Here is a 15,404-nt window from a genome sequence, read left to right on the forward strand (position 1 = left end):
TTTATAAGGAATGAGGAATGAGGAGTTCATGGACTATATATCTTCTTCTCAATGATGTGTCTTAGGCCATTTGGAGTGGCTTTTTTTGGTCGTTTTGTCTTTCTTGGGTTATTCCTAGACGTGTAGTCGATCTGAATATTTGTTGGTGGACCTTAGGTAGTGCGCAAAGTGCTGCTATGTGGAAGATAGTGCTTTCGTGCCTTTTATATGGTGTTTATAGAGGGACATGAATGAAAAAAAATAAAAATAAAAAAATAAAAATTAGAATTAGGAGAGGACATTGAAGGAGATTAAGTCCTTATTCTTCAAAACTTTATATCTGTGCACAGCTGTTTATTTGTCTCCTTTGTATCTACCTAGGTGTTTCGTTTTGTATATTTTATGTGTACTTAGGGATGGACACCTTATGTTTTTAATAATATATGTTGATCATCATATATAAAAAATATACATATTTTTTTTTATGAATAGTTTTGGATTATATTTGGTTGTTGAGGAAATGGAAATGGTAATTTTTGTTCGTGACGTTTAGTGGTGTAATGGACTTGTGCTTGTGTGGTATGTTTGGTTCTGTGTGTGTGAGGAAATGTTTAAATTGTTAAAGGTTGTTGTTTTGAATTATTCTTGGTTAGGAGGAAATGGAAATGGTAATTTTTTTACGTAAAGTTGGACAGTACCATGAAATTGTGCTTGTCTGGCATGCTTGGCTGCTGAGAAAACGTAGGACAGAAGAATATGATAGTCTTGAGGGTTATTTGACTTATTATTGTTTTTTGGTTTTTGACAACTTTTTGTGGGGACTTAATAGATGGGATAGAAGATGACTGTTTGACATATTTGGGGTGGTTTCAATCCTTTTGATATAAGTTGGTAAATAAAGCAATGTGTCTATGCTTGATTTTTGGTATTTGTTTTTTTAGTATGTTTGGGCTGTAAAAACTTGTCTGGTTGGTTGCTGGTAAATTGTGGATAAAGATTTGAGGGTTTTTACGATGAATATGAAATGTCTAGGTAGAGTCGTTCAGTGAATCATCGTCGCACAAACTTTTGATTATTTTTTCCCCATTCAATTTATTCAGCTTCTGAACATGCGTTCAAGGGAATATTGACCAGTCTTCCCAAGCCTGGAGGTGGCGAGTTTGGGAAATTCTATAGTTTGCCTGCTTTGAATGATCCAAGAATCGGTATGTATGTTAAATTTATTCTACTGATATATATATATATATTTTGTTCATAATCCGCTAGCTTACCAAGCTTTAATTGCATTCTAGATTCTATTTAAAATCATTTAATTTTTTGTTTTTTCAACATCCACTTCATTTGTCTTATCTGGCAACAAGTATATTCATGGCAAGAAATAGGTTCGTATAATTTCCTGGTTAAAATTATATTCCTGAATGAATCATATTCACTACATTTTAAAGGGGATTTCCTATTTTTGTGAGTTCCTGGTAAAATAAATTATCTTGGTAAAATCACACATTCACTATTGTTTTAAGGTATTTTGTTTATAACTTCTTGACAATGTCATATTTGCCTTTTTGTGTGTTGCAGACAGGCTGCCATACTCTATAAGGGTATTTTTAGAATCTGCAATACGTAATTGTGACAACTTCCAAGTTACCAAGGATGATATTGAAAATATTGTTGATTGGGAGAATACATCTCCTAAGCAAGTTGAAATTTCCTTCAAGCCTGCTCGTGTTCTCTTGGAGGTTCGTAGCTTGACTTCAGTGATTGTGTTGGTTTGAATTTTGATACATATAGTCTACATTGTAAGGCTTGTGTTGCTTTTACCAGAACTTTGCTGGAGTACCTGCTGTGGTTGACCTTGCTTGCATGCGGGATGCTATGAAAAAGCTCGGCGCTGATCCTAACAAGATCAATCCATTGGTTTGTAAATTTTCCATTCGACGCAGTTAAATTTTATTTCATAATTAAATACTTGTGACTTTCATTTTTAGGGTTTTTAAACGTCTATGTTATTTTTGTCTGTATATCTACGATCAGGGAGTAACATATAGGCGCCAGTATGAACATAGTTGTTCTGATCAATGGCAATTCTTATTTTTTATTTTTGGAGCATGATGATATTTGAAAGTCTCTCAAAAGTTTGATTATATTGTTGTTTGTCCCTGATCCCAATGCTGCACTATATATAAAAATTAATATGATTACTAATGCCTTGGCCTGATATGACTTATATAATTATAGTCCCCATTTTGAATGTTGGTTTTTACATTGGACTTTGTCCATGTTGTATGACTCATTTAGGGATTCCATTTCATATGCCTTTAACAAAATATGACTCATTTCATGCAATAACGTGATGGATAAATGTTGCATGTGTAAGGAAAATGGGGAGTTTGTGGATCACCTTCTTTTTCACTGTGATGTGGCTTATGCCATTTGGATTTTTTTTATTATTTTTTTATTTTTTTCAGTCTGGGTTGTCCTAGGTTATGCCTAGACATATGGTCAATTTGTATGCTTGTTGGTGGACCTCTAGCAGGAGTAATGCTACAAGTTCCTCTTGTGTCTCTCTTGAGTTCCTTCAAGAATGATGTGTCTATTAAAATCACCACTGGGCTTGTGATAGATCATTATTGGATTTTAATCAAATGGTGATTTTAATAGACACATCATACTTAGAAGGACTCAAGAGGGATACAAGATGAACTCTTAGAATTACTCCCTCTAGCAGTCCGTGAAGTGCTGCAATATAGAAGATGGTGTGTACATGCCTTTTATGGTGTTTATGGCGGGAAATGAATGACAGAAGTTTTGTGGACAAGGAGAGGTCGTTGGATACGATTAAATCTTTATTCTTCTAAACTTTGTATATGTGAACAACTTCTTATGTGTCTCATATGACGATTAGTTATAGTGATTTCCTTGTATTTTTTGCTAATTCTAGTTAGTTAGTTTTTTTTTTTTTGGTATACTTTCTGTGTATTTAGGGGCGCACTACACTTTTTTAATGATATTTTTCGATTACTTATAAAATATATATATTTGCATCCAGGTTCCTGTAGATCTTGTTCTTGATCATTCTGTTCAAGTTGATGTCAACAGATCTGAAAATGCAGTACAGGATAAAATGGAACTTGAGTTTCTGAGAAATAAGGAGAGATATACTTTTCTTAAGTGGGGATCTTCTGCTTTCCATAAGATGCTTGTTGTTCCTCCTGGTTCTGGAATTGCTCAGCAGGTCAGGAATTTGGCATAATTTATTTGCACAAAAAATATCCTCTTTTTTTTATTTTTTGCGTGCCAACTTTGTTGAGTTTTGAGGTGCTTTTCTTAGATTGGCTGTGGGCACTAGGTTGCAACTTTTACCTAATCTGCACCCTATTCGTTAGAGTGTGAAATTTGTTGTGCACACTATTCTTTAGAGTGCGAAATTTGGTGGTGCACCACCATACCTGCCTTTGAGCCTCTTCAGATAGGCCTTGCTTGCTGTTAAACCAGTCACTTTTGTAAATGTTAATTGATGGATTTGGACCTGTGCCTTTCTGATTGATTATAGGTTAATCTGGAATACCTTGGGAGGGTTGTTTTTAACACTGATGGCATTCTGTACCCTGATAGTGTGGTTGGTACTGATTCCCACACAACTATGATTGCTGGGTTGGGAGTTGCAGGCTGGAGAGTTGGAGGATTAGAAGCTGAGGCAACAATGCTTGGTCAGGTAAAGTGTGATGTATTTTGAAGGCATTCCGTCTCACTTGACTCAATGCATCGTTCAATCTAATAAACTACTTGAAAGTGTGGAAAAGCATTGACGTGGTGTAATCTTGCTTTGCTATGAAATGCATGCAATGGTGGATGCTAAAGAAGCAGTTTATCACGCTAATATCCTTGTTCAAAATTGTCAACTTTGCAATTTTTATCTCTGGGATACTAATTGCGAACTGCATGCTGACTCATACTTCTATTCTTTTTATGGATGTATGCAGTAGGCTATCGAGGTGTTTCTTTTTGCCATGTTATTGTACTTTACATTACATTGTTGTTTGCCTCATCAGGAACATGTTCAGGAAAAAAAAACATGTGGCTTCTTAGGTCCCTGTGTTATCAAGTATGGCCTTGTGCTGATTAGGGAAAAAAGTTAAATATTTCTCAAATTGGGTGTTCCTTCTGGGGACATTTTTGTTGGTGATCATGGCGATTAAAAACAAAAAAGGCCCTACTCTTTGAGGTTTATCTGGCTGAAATTCATAACCTTCTCCCACTGCCATGACCACTTTTAATCGACACGTACTATCATTCTTTGGTAAAGATGTGTGCATAATTGACTTTGTTCTGCTTGGACTCTATATTTGCAAACTCCACAGCCAATGAGCATGGTGTTGCCTGAAGTTGTTGGATTCAAGTTGTCGGGGAAACTACGTAATGGTGTCACCGCTGCTGACTTAGCTTTAACTGTGGCCCAAATGTTGAGGAAGCATCGTGCTTATAACAGCTTTGTTGAGTTTTATGGTACGCAAATTTCAATGATTGAACTTCGTATCTGTTAAAATTAGAAATTCCATTCACTGGACTTCATCTCTCTGTTGTGTATACAGCTCTAAGAGCACTCACATATGCATGCAGGTGAGGGTATGGGTGAATTATCAGTAGCTGATAGGGCCACCATTGCTGACATGGCTCTTGAATATAAGGCAATCATGGGCTTCTTCCCTGTTGATCATGTCACTTTGCAGTATCTCAAATTCACTGGAAGAAGTGATGAGACAGTGAGATTTTTTTTTCTTTCTTTCTTTTTTGTAAATTTTAAGTTTCTATTATTTGGTGTGACCATAATTTTTCTTATATAATAGGTATCAATGATAGAAGCATATTTACGTGCAAACAAAATGTTTGTTGACTACAATGAGGTACTGTCTCCTGCTTTTAATTGTTTTCATTAGTAGATGGTCAATTCATATGAGGTTAAGACTTAAGAAGACTTTTTTATGTGATCCAGCCTCAACAAGAAAGAGCATATACATCTTCTCTGCTGTTGGACTTGGCAGATGTTGAACTCTGCGTTTCAGGAATAAACCGGTGTGCTTTTATCTATTGTCACCTTCTTTTTCCTCCACTTTGACCTTTTTTTTTTTTTTTTGTGGTTTATTCTTTAATACATGATTTATTACTTGTTAACAGGCCTCTTGAAGTAGTTTCGTTGAAAGAGATGAAGGCTCACTGGCATGCATGTCTAGATTACAACCGTGGATTTGAGGTGGGGGTTGCAAATGGACCTGATCACGTGCCGAGGCCAGACAGGGCCTTATTTGATTTGGGGTTTTTCATGTGATAAAGAAAAATATAAAGGCCCAGGTTGGGCCTGGTCCAGCCCAGATGTCTCAATTAATATCTTAAGCCAAGTCCAATCCTAAATCTAACTGTATAGCTAATTAATAGGTAGAAGTGTAATTTAATTAATTAATATTTTAACACTCGTGTGAGACCAAACAACATGGAATATATTAATTGAAATGGAGGTAAATTGCAGGAGTCAGAATTCACGACCTCTGTCTTGATAACAAGTTAAATTAGTAAATTACCACTTATCTTAAAAGTGCTTAAACTAATAGGTAGAGGTGAACCACAACTTTGAAGCTGGACCTTCTTAATCATCATCTTCTTTTAGTATAATAAATCAGGTACTTCCTCTATTTACCTTGCGTTTAAATGACATCATGATGGCAGTAGAATCATGAATGCATTACATAGATGTGATTACAGGCTCATTGATTGTGTGTGTGTGTGTGTGTTTTTTTTTTTTTTTAAATTGATTTGTTTCTTGTGCCTGAAATTGTGAGCTTTCTGTTTCTTCCAGACCTTCGCTGAACCAAAGGAAGGACAGGAGGTGGGATTTGTTTTGCATTCAATTATATTCGGAATTTTGGGTTCACGCCAAATTTTGGATAACACGATTGAGGTACTCTCTCCTGTGTCTAATTGTCTTCATTAATAGATAGTCAATTCAAGATGGAAGTCTTAGATATGAGGTTAAGAAGACTATTTTTAAAATTTTAAATTTGAACACAGGTTTTCTCTTTTTTCAACTTTGAGCTTCCCTTTTTCTGCCCATCTAACTTCTAAGGACATTTGTTTTGTTTATTAAGATGCGTGCCATTTTGTGAACTTCCTTTATTCTCGAATGGAAGGAGAATCATTTTAACATTTTTTTACTTATTTTGGAAAAAATATATTAAAAAAAAAAAAAAAAAACCCTAAACTACCGGCCAATTTCAAGAAAGCTCCACAAAGTGACAAGCGTGACACTTAGATACATCAAATTACTAGTTTGTGGCAAATAATCAACTCTATTAGGGTTGGCCGTTTATGTTGGATGAAAAAACTGTTCTGTTTTTCTTCCTATAATATCCTTATTTTCTTAAAAACTAAACTAAATGGCGGAGTAACTTTTTGTCACAAAATTTTAGATTGATGTATCCAAGTGTCACACATGTTAGTTCACGAGGTTTTTTTTAAAGGACAGAGTTTTCCTCCAACCCAGTGGGAGGAACTTCCTTCAACTCAGTCTATAAAAATGACACGTGTCTATTTTTTTAATAACATGTGAGATGCACATGAGTTTTTAATATTATTTATTCCAACTTTGTCTCTACTATTAAAAAACATGGGCATCTCACATATTCAAATAACACATGTCATTTTTATAGACTGAGTTGGAGAAAGTTCATCTAACCCCATTTGGAGGAAAACTCTATCCTTTTTTAAATGGTTGGTAGTTCATGGGACTTTTTTATATTTTTTCTATTCTTTGGAAATGCTTTATGTAAGTGGGCTTGCACTGTTCTTTGGTTGGTCTGGCTCATATGCACCTGGCCTTAGACCAGGCCAAAAACCTAACTGGTACTGATCTTGACCCTGGCCTGGTCAGTCAAGACTGAAATGTGAGCTCATACCCGCTCTAACAAAGACATGCTCTGCTGGGCCGGGCACACTATCTCCACGATCATGTCTACTTGCAAATGGGCGCAGTTTGCTGAACCAAAAGTTTTTCATTGGGTTCTCCATGCATTGTCTACTTGCAAATGGGCGCAGTTTGCTGAACCAAAAGTTTTTCATTGGGTTCTCCATGCATTCTTGTTTTGTAATTTCAATTTTATTGTTCAATAGCTATTACCTATTTTGTAATTTTTGCGATGGAGAGTTTGACTTTTTTTGTTTTAATTAATTTTTTTTATTTAACATGTTTACCCTAGGATTGGGCATCTTAATAAGTGATGATCAGAGCAAACTTTAGAAAATTGTACTAATTGTTTAGTCATCAAACCTGAAATGAATAAATGATTGAACTTTGCTCATTTGATTGAAGTGTAGCTTGGGTTCTGAATGACATCGTGATGGCTGTAGAATCAAGAATGCATTACATAGATATTTAACTTCTACATGTGCTGCCAGGCTCATTGATTGTGTTTTTTTCGAATTAATTTGTTTCTTGTGCCTGTAATCGTGACCTTTCTGTTTCTTTCAGGGCTTTGGTGTACCAAAGGAAAAACAGGATAAGGTGGCAAAATTTTCATTCCATGGAGAACCATATGAACTTAAGCATGGTAGTGTGGTCATCTCAGCTATTACGAGTTGTACGAACACATCAAACCCTAGTGTCATGCTCGGGGCTGGTCTTGTTGCAAAGAAAGCTTGTGAACTTGGTTTGCAGGTGAGTTTTGGCCTCTGAAATGCACTTTCTATTTCTTATATGGTTGGATATTTTTCTGTTACTTACTTATGAAACAGGTTAAACCGTGGATTAAAACAAGTCTTGCACCTGGTTCTGGAGTTGTTACAAAATATCTGCTCCAGAGGTATGGCCAGTTTATCTTTTGATTACCTGATCATTAAACAACTCAACTCAACTTATTCATCCCTTAGTCTTTTGAGTGCCTGATATCTTTCACAATGAAGTCACATTTTTTCTCGTGTGTATTTGTAGTGGTCTGCAAAAATACTTGAACGAGCTGGGCTTTCATATTGTTGGTTATGGCTGCACAACACGTATTGGCAATTATGGGGAACTTGATGAATCAGTCGCTTCTGCAATTTCAGAAAATGGTATTACCGTGAATATGCTTTCATTACTTTTTTGTAATAAGAGTAGATGAAAATTTCATATTTGTTTTATGCGAATTCAGAACGTCTTTGAACATAAGGCTTGTCTGAATTCGTTTTGCTGTTTAGATGAGTCTTTTGTTTTATGTGCTACATATACTGCAAAAGATTGATCATGCCTTTTTTCGTAAACTTCAACCAATGTTGTTGTTGGCCTTTTTCTGGCTTTTACATGAATGCTCTTTTATTTTGTTCAGTCATATGCTCAACTTGGGTTGCATTTTATCAATGTCTGCTTCAAAGTTTTAACAACTCCATTTTAGTTTCAGGTCCTTGTACTTTCTTAGGTTTTTCAATCTACTTTATTTTTTCTCGTTTATGTAATTCTCTTCATTTTACCTTTGCAGACATTATTGCTGCTGCTGTTATTTCTGGAATCCGAAACTTCCGTCGCCGTTTTCATCCATTAACAAGAGCTAACTATCTTGCTTCACCTCCTTTGGTTGTTGCCTATGCACTTGCTGGCACGGTATGGCATAACTTTTAAGTGGTCATAGACTTTTCTTTTTTTTTCCTTTTTGGTTCCTTTTCTGAAGGATGCTCCTTTGAATGTTATCAAGATATCTCTCAAATGATTAACAAGTAAACTTGACCAGCAGTATCTTAATGAATTTGAAGTGAAGCTACACGTAACTTGATGATTTGAACTTAAAGGACAAAGCCTTTTAAGATATTATGCAGTCATTCTACGAGTTATGCATAAAATGTTTGCCCAAATAATGCATGGCCCTTCAGGACTAGCAGTAATATGTAATCCTGGCAGATGCCATCTATAGTGTTACTTCGAGAGTGGGAGTTGGATGGTACTCCACCTTGCTTAGATGTCCATGTTCACATGTGCTGTAGTATTCTATACTTAAGTTTTAGTTACTGGTTCAAACTTGTAGAAATCTAGGACATTTTATAATACTATGAACCTGATTTTCCAAACAATGGGAGTGAGAAAGGTATGTTTATAATTCAGAATCCCTAAACTGCTTCTTCCAGCATCCCCCTGGGGCAAAACAATACTATAGCCACTCTGGTCTTACCAGAAAAATGACTCCCCTTTTTCTTTACATGTTCCTTCGAGTGCACGATTTCTTAGCTGTGCCTGTTTGGTATAACTGCGTAATCTCAGTTGTCACATCCTTTTGATGATTTCAGGTTGACATTGACTTTGATAAAGAGCCAATTGGAACAGGGAAAGATGGGAAGAGTGTATACTTCAAAGATATCTGGCCCAGTAATGAAGAAATCGTAGAGGTAGATAACTTTACGTTGATACTTTGTGATAGAAACTATTTATGGTGAAACTCATCTAATAATTGCACCCCAATGAATGTCAATTTTATTCAATAATAGGTTGTCCAATCTAGCGTGTTGCCTGATATGTTCAAGAGTACTTATGAGGTTATCACAAAGGGCAACCCTATGTGGAATCAGCTGTCAAACCCTTCTTCCACTCTTTACTCTTGGGATCCAATGTCAACCTACATTCATGAGCCACCATATTTCAAGGACATGACTATGGACCCACCTGGTCCACATGGAGTAAAAGATGCCTACTGCTTGATCAAGTTTCATGACTTGTTAGACACTGATTGGATAGCTGCAGCAGGGAGGATCGACAAGGATAGCCCTGCTGCAAAGTATCTCCTTGAGCGTGGGGTTGCTCCCATGGACTTCAATACCTATGATAGTCGTCGTGGCAATGATGAAGTCATGGCAAGGGGTACCTTTGCCAACATTCATCTTGTCAACAACCTCTTGAAAGAAGAAGAAGAAGAAGAAAGGGGCCCAAAGACAATTCACTTCCCAACAGGAGAGGTGCTTAATGTGTTTGATGCAGCAATGGTGAGTTCCGTGATATGAACTTTTTGGTAGCTGTTTGTTCTCTATTATATCCAATTTATTTATACCTGCTTGTGTGCATAACACTTGGATATCTTTTTTGCTGTCTTCCTCATACAATTCACTCCGTAATGCTTTTATGGAGATGGAGATAGATACAATTTGAGTGTTGCATGTGGGGCCTATGCAGAAATATGTTGCTTCTTTCTTGACACTTAGAAAAGAGTATTGATCCATTTGCAGAAGTACAAGGCTGCTGGGCAGGACACCATTGTCTTAGCTGGAGCATTTTTTGGAAGTGGCAGCTCTCCAGATTGGGCTGCTAAGGGTCCAGCGCTGCTGGTGAGTTTAAATTTTGATGTTCCTCAATATCTTCCAAATGCTGCATGGATATTACTACATAATCTCTCTCTCTCCAATTCTCTTACTTGGTTGCTTATGAAGTAAATTTTCTGCACTAGGGAGTGAAAGCTGTGATAGCGAGGCACTTTGATAGTACTTATCGCAGCAATCTTGTGCGAATGGGGATCATTCCACTTTGTTTCAATGGTGGTCATTATGCTGACACACTTAGATTGACGGGTCGTGAGCGCTACTCAATAGACCTTCCCAGCAAAATCAGTGAGATGAGGCCTGGCCAAGATGTAATTGTGACAACTGACACAGGCAAATCTTTCACTTGCACGGTCTGCTTCGATACCAAGGTACTTTCCCCAGACTTTCCTTTGTTTGGATGATTGATTTGTATAGTATGAGAAAATGGGGGTTGATACAATTGCTTTTGCAGGCGGAGTTGTCATATTTTGATCATGGTGGCATTTTTCCATACGTCATCCGAAACCTGATCAAAAAGTAAGCAATTGAAGCTCCTGCTCTTGGTTATTTTCTCCTTCGAAATGCGGTTTTTGTTAATCAAACCAATGATCTAAGATATGTAGAAAGTTTGATTGTAAATCAAGATTATGGTAAATACAGTTGACAGAAAAGTTTAATAGTCTTAATAGCTTTTAGTACTCTTAGAGGACATCACTATTGGAATTTGATGCCCTTTGGACTTAATATTGCCCACCAAGTCTTTCAAAGAAGATGGATGGATAAAGCCTTTAAAGACCTTAAAGATTTTTGTGTGGTATACATAGATGATATTCTTGTGTTTTCTAAAACAATGGAAGAACATAAGAAACATCTTAAATTTGTCTGAAAATTTTCAGAGGAATGGATTAATCCTTTCTCAAAAAAATAAAAAAAAATAAATTGAGATAGAAAAGGAATCTTTAGGATTTTTAGGATTAGATTTAAATTAATCAAGTTTAGAATTACAAGAACATATAATCTCTAAAGTACGGAGAATTTCCTAAAAGAGTAGAAGACATAAAACAATTACAAAGTATTTTTAAGAATTCTCAATTACGGAGATTCAATAGTATGAGTTGATGCAATAACCAGAATATTTTTGGTGGAACATCTTTCATAATCTCAGGATAGATAGTTCGCTAATAGGCTGAAAAAACAAATAATTCAGACTTATTCACATTTAGATCATGAACTTTTGGAATCCATGTTATGCAAGGAGACATTGCTTTTGCCGATTCAATCGTGTTCTTTATGGGTTGGCAATAATGAATATGGTTTGTCTGGTGTACAAATTTGTCAGGAAACATTCTCATCTCTAAACGCTCACATTTCAAATACTACTGTACAGTCACAAGCTATAGCACATTACAGGGTAATACAACATGATAGAATGTTGTAAATGGTAGGACTTTAGTTCCGACCGTGTAGAGATTTGCTGGCTTGTGAGGCCAGAGCTAATGCCTTGGCTCTTGGACTTGTCATCATCCACTCCCTCTCCGCACGCCGCTGATGTTGCCTTGCGTTTTTTGCTCGCTTCGGTGCTAACCGAGTGTCTCTTTCCACAAATGCAAGTCTAAATTTTTCAGCAACAGACATTTCAGGGCGGCTTGAAAGAGATGGAGATAGAGTCTTTGGATTAAACCCACACACTGCCCATGTTGTTGGATCAATATCCTTGACACCAGGATCATCCAATGTAATATTTGGCAATGCTTCCCTTGGGACTCCCTCTCCCCTGAAACCAAAGGGTGATGGTTTGGGATTCACCATAATGCGTGGACATTCAGCGGACAAAATCTCCAAAGAATCTTTATCAATCTTTGGCTGCAAAGAGAGAGAGAGAGAAAGAGGTATAAGAAAAGATTTTCGAGCATTATATAACAAGGCAAAAAAATTCAGAATAAAAAAACTGGTAACAGGAGGCAAAGAAAAAATCATCCAGGAGTTGGTCATATACCCACACAAGCCACCGCAATGACCCTGCACCATTGGCAATTTTTGTGGCATCAAGCTCCTCCCATGAATCGCCATTGGTGTCAATCAACTTTGGTTTAAATATACCCAAGCATCTGCGTACAGTGTAGTCACTCCTTGGGGAACCTCTGCAACATTAACTTCAGTTCAAAACCTGGGCCAGTTCAAGTGTGCGGGATGAAATAAACAGCAAAGGTTTTATAGATAGAAAGTTTTGTGATTATGAAAGTTGAGTACCAAAAGATTTTTATTTCATGAAGTTAATGATATGTTGTATGAGGCTTCAACCAATCTAGAAAGAATGAGTGTGCTTGCATGCAAAAAGAACTAAAACAACCACAAAGTTGCCTATGTTCTTTTTGGTTAAGTGCAACTAAGTTTTAACGAAGCACATTCCATCTGTATGCTTCACATATCAAACTGCTCAGAGCTTTTCCTTTAATAAGTTATGGAAAGATCTTAATACCAGATTCAAATATGAAAGTACCTGGGAACATGCACTTAGTTCAGCTAATACTTATGTCTTTCAACTCTCAGCGCTCACACGAAAACAAAAAAGGCATGAATTCTACCAAAGGGTACCTCTTGAAATTTAATTATCTACAAATTATTACAGAATATTTACAGTTGGGAAGATAAGAAAAAGACAAAGGACAAAATAAGTTCAGTGCATCCTAAAACAATACAAATAATCAAAAGCTCTGAAACAAAACTCAATTTCACATAAAATCACCCAAACCCAACATTCTAAACTTTAAAAAGGTTAAGAACAAGGTGTACCCGCATCTTAATGTCTCTAATGAATGGCAATTCTCCACAAGTTCAGAAAAACCAGTGATTGTAATTTTATCGCACCGACTGCAAAGAAAAAAAGGGGTCAAATAATTGAAACCTTCCAAACCAAATTGAATTTTGATAACATAATATGCACTGAGCCCATTATGACTTAAGAATCTAAAATAAAAAAGAGGACCTAATAATTCATTAATTTGATCTTGGGGAAGTCTAACAAGATAAAGGAATATCTAAGAAAAACATTTATGTGACCTAGCATTTTTAAATCCTACAAAACTCTACTAATGAGCCACTGTGAGTAATTTGTCCATCGTATAACTTATCTTTGAGATTATTAACTGAAAAAAGAAAAAGAGAATCTTGAACTCATAATATTAATGATAAAGATAGATTTATGAGAATATATCCATCTACTTCATATATTGCTTTCATACATAAAACATGTTTCATTGATGGTCCATTTGTCCACATATCCATCATTTGTCATATCTCTGATGTTCCAGCCTAATGCAAAGAATACAAAGTTAACAATTATCGGACTCAAGCATTCCACCCAACAGAATAAAGTGTAAAGACCATACACAAAACCCATTCCCCTTGCACCCCATTTCCATGAACATTCATCATTAACAGCATATATCTGATGGTCCATATAATGTGAAAGATATGAATTTAGATTGAGAAAAATTCAAATTTCTGTACCTAACATCCACAGCTCGGAGAAATTTGCACTTTTCCACCACTTTCACTAAGCCAAGATCAGAGACATCTGAACCAGAAATGTCAAGAACTTCCCAGGAACTATCAGCCAAAGAGATGACGACATTATCATTGAGCAGCCTTCTTCTCCTGGCAATTGCTGCAATTGCCATCTGTTGTTCAATGACATCAAAAAAAAGGATCATAAGCTTCTACATACAGCTAGTGGGGAGCATTACAGCTAGATGCTAAGCTTCTACATATGCAACATTGAAAACCTTGAGATGCAGACCATACACACAACAGCATATCTTTAAAAACTTCTGGATTATAAATTTAATCTATTTGGAGTCAAATGTGATCTAGTTAGCCTCTTTCCCTTTCAGAGCCAATGAATTTCTTTTACGGAACTCACAGTTTTTCTCATTATAAGTCATACGATTTACAAACTTGAACTTTAATGAGAACATAGTTTAGTGTTTGGCTTTAACCTGACGAATCCAATTGTTACAATGAAAACATATGATTCGGTTTCACACATTTCAATGTTCATTCTTAAGCGCCATCTTATAATCCTTCTCATTCTTCTCCCCACAACATACTCTGGATACTATTTGGTACTGAATTTTTGTGGTTCCCGATAGAAAACTATCTCAGGTTACAACAAATAGAAAATTAAGAAGAATAAAAAAAAACTACTAGAAATTTAAGATATAAATAGTTTCCAGTAAAAAATTATTAGGCTGCCCACTTCAAATATCTCCTATGGTGTATATCAACATATTATACTGAAGGAAAAACACATATGATTGAGCACCTTGGAAATACATATTTGCTAAAGACTAAAGCGAGTATCAAATGCATCTATGAGCACCTCATTTAAGCATAACACGCCAAAAAAAAAAAGATTTCTTCTCGTGAAAATCGAAATGCTCCCCACTTGCTAACCCGGTAAAGAAGAAGGCCCAAAAGCCGAATACTGAAATCTATTGCCTATATGTAAACCAAATTAGAAATGCAAATTGAGAATGGTTCGAGGAGCAACCTTAGTATCTGCGGGAAAGTTGATGGCAATCTCACCCAAGTCTTCAATGATATCCTCCAAATGCTTCCCGACAACTCCTAGGCACAAGCTAAACAAAGTTGGAGGCTTTGTCTTCTTAGGTAATCCTGCTACGAGAATCGACTGTTTTAACACATTACCAAAAAAAAAAAAAAAAAAAAAAAAACCTAATGATCAAATTATTTATTGAAACAAAAAACGCAGAGAGAGAAACGTACTAGAGGATTGCAGGGTGGTGATTTTTCTCGAAGATTTGGAATCGGAATTCAAATTCAGCTTCTCCACTGATTTCCTCACGGCCTTCAAGTCTTCGCCTTTTTCCATCAAAACCCCTAAATCACTCACAAATCCCCAAAAAATGAGAGAGAGAGAGAGTAAGAGAGAGAGATTTACGATCGTTTTTCTATTTTATAAATGCCCTGTAATTAAAATATGCAATTACCTTTTTATCCTGATATGAGACAATTATGACCTGTAATGGTTGGGGGTATTTTAGTATATTGGATGCAATGCCGGCCTGGGTTTTTAGAAATTTGAATAGATTATTTCCCAGGCA

The 15,404-nt window shown here is 36.2% G+C and overlaps 2 protein-coding genes across 3 annotated transcripts; one reads left to right on the forward strand and one right to left on the reverse strand.

Moving 5' to 3' along the window:
* The first annotated feature begins 1,084 nt into the window (after positions 1-1,084).
* LOC132173883 (aconitate hydratase, cytoplasmic) lies at positions 1,085-10,981 on the forward strand. Its single transcript, XM_088514149.1, has 20 exons — positions 1,085-1,184; positions 1,555-1,715; positions 1,801-1,893; positions 3,026-3,211; positions 3,530-3,691; positions 4,338-4,482; positions 4,597-4,739; positions 4,824-4,880; positions 4,970-5,049; positions 5,152-5,227; positions 5,828-5,929; positions 7,496-7,681; positions 7,759-7,826; positions 7,955-8,073; positions 8,478-8,599; positions 9,277-9,375; positions 9,475-9,966; positions 10,207-10,305; positions 10,425-10,667; positions 10,751-10,981. Exons 3-20 carry the CDS (start codon positions 1,840-1,842, stop codon positions 10,817-10,819), a joined length of 2,502 nt encoding a protein of 833 aa, XP_088370275.1. The 5' UTR covers positions 1,085-1,184; positions 1,555-1,715; positions 1,801-1,839; the 3' UTR covers positions 10,820-10,981.
* A 456-nt stretch (positions 10,982-11,437) lies between these two features.
* Positions 11,438-15,210, reverse strand: LOC132174926 (RNI-like superfamily protein). Of its 2 annotated transcripts, none has more exons than XM_059586679.2 (6): positions 15,067-15,210; positions 14,831-14,955; positions 13,789-13,958; positions 13,072-13,149; positions 12,275-12,419; positions 11,438-12,141 (listed from the first exon to the last, which is right to left on the reverse strand). In XM_059586679.2, the coding sequence occupies exons 1-6, from the start codon at positions 15,170-15,172 to the stop codon at positions 11,728-11,730; spliced, it is 1,038 nt and encodes a 345-aa protein (XP_059442662.2). In that variant the 5' UTR covers positions 15,173-15,210; the 3' UTR covers positions 11,438-11,727. The 2 variants fall into 2 exon arrangements, with proteins under 2 accessions (XP_059442662.2, XP_059442661.2); XM_059586678.2 differs by having other exon boundaries at positions 14,831-14,958.
* Between the last annotated feature and the right edge of the window lie 194 nt (positions 15,211-15,404).

Source organism: Corylus avellana, chromosome 3 (assembly GCF_965113065.1).
Source record: "Corylus avellana chromosome 3, dhCorAvel1.hap1.2, whole genome shotgun sequence".
NCBI classification, from domain to species: domain Eukaryota; kingdom Viridiplantae; phylum Streptophyta; class Magnoliopsida; order Fagales; family Betulaceae; genus Corylus; species Corylus avellana.

Bases quoted from the DNA above. Each gene is read 5' to 3' on its own strand.
- LOC132174926 (XM_059586678.2), bottom strand. From the start codon at position 15,172: ATGGAAAAAGGCGAAGACTTGAAGGCCGTGAGGAAATCAGTGGAGAAG. The intron at 14,959-15,066 runs GTACGTTTCTCT...CGATTCTCGTAG, and splicing joins CACCACCCTGCAATCCTCTA to CAGGATTACCTAAGAAGACA. The intron at 12,142-12,274 runs GTATATGACCAA...CTCTCTTTGCAG, and splicing joins CATTGCGGTGGCTTGTGTGG to CCAAAGATTGATAAAGATTC.
- LOC132173883 (XM_088514149.1), top strand. From the start codon at position 1,840: ATGCGGGATGCTATGAAAAAGCTCGGCGCTGATCCTAACAAGATCAAT. The intron at 5,050-5,151 runs GTGTGCTTTTAT...ACTTGTTAACAG, and splicing joins TGCGTTTCAGGAATAAACCG to GCCTCTTGAAGTAGTTTCGT. The intron at 8,600-9,276 runs GTATGGCATAAC...TGATGATTTCAG, and splicing joins CCTATGCACTTGCTGGCACG to GTTGACATTGACTTTGATAA.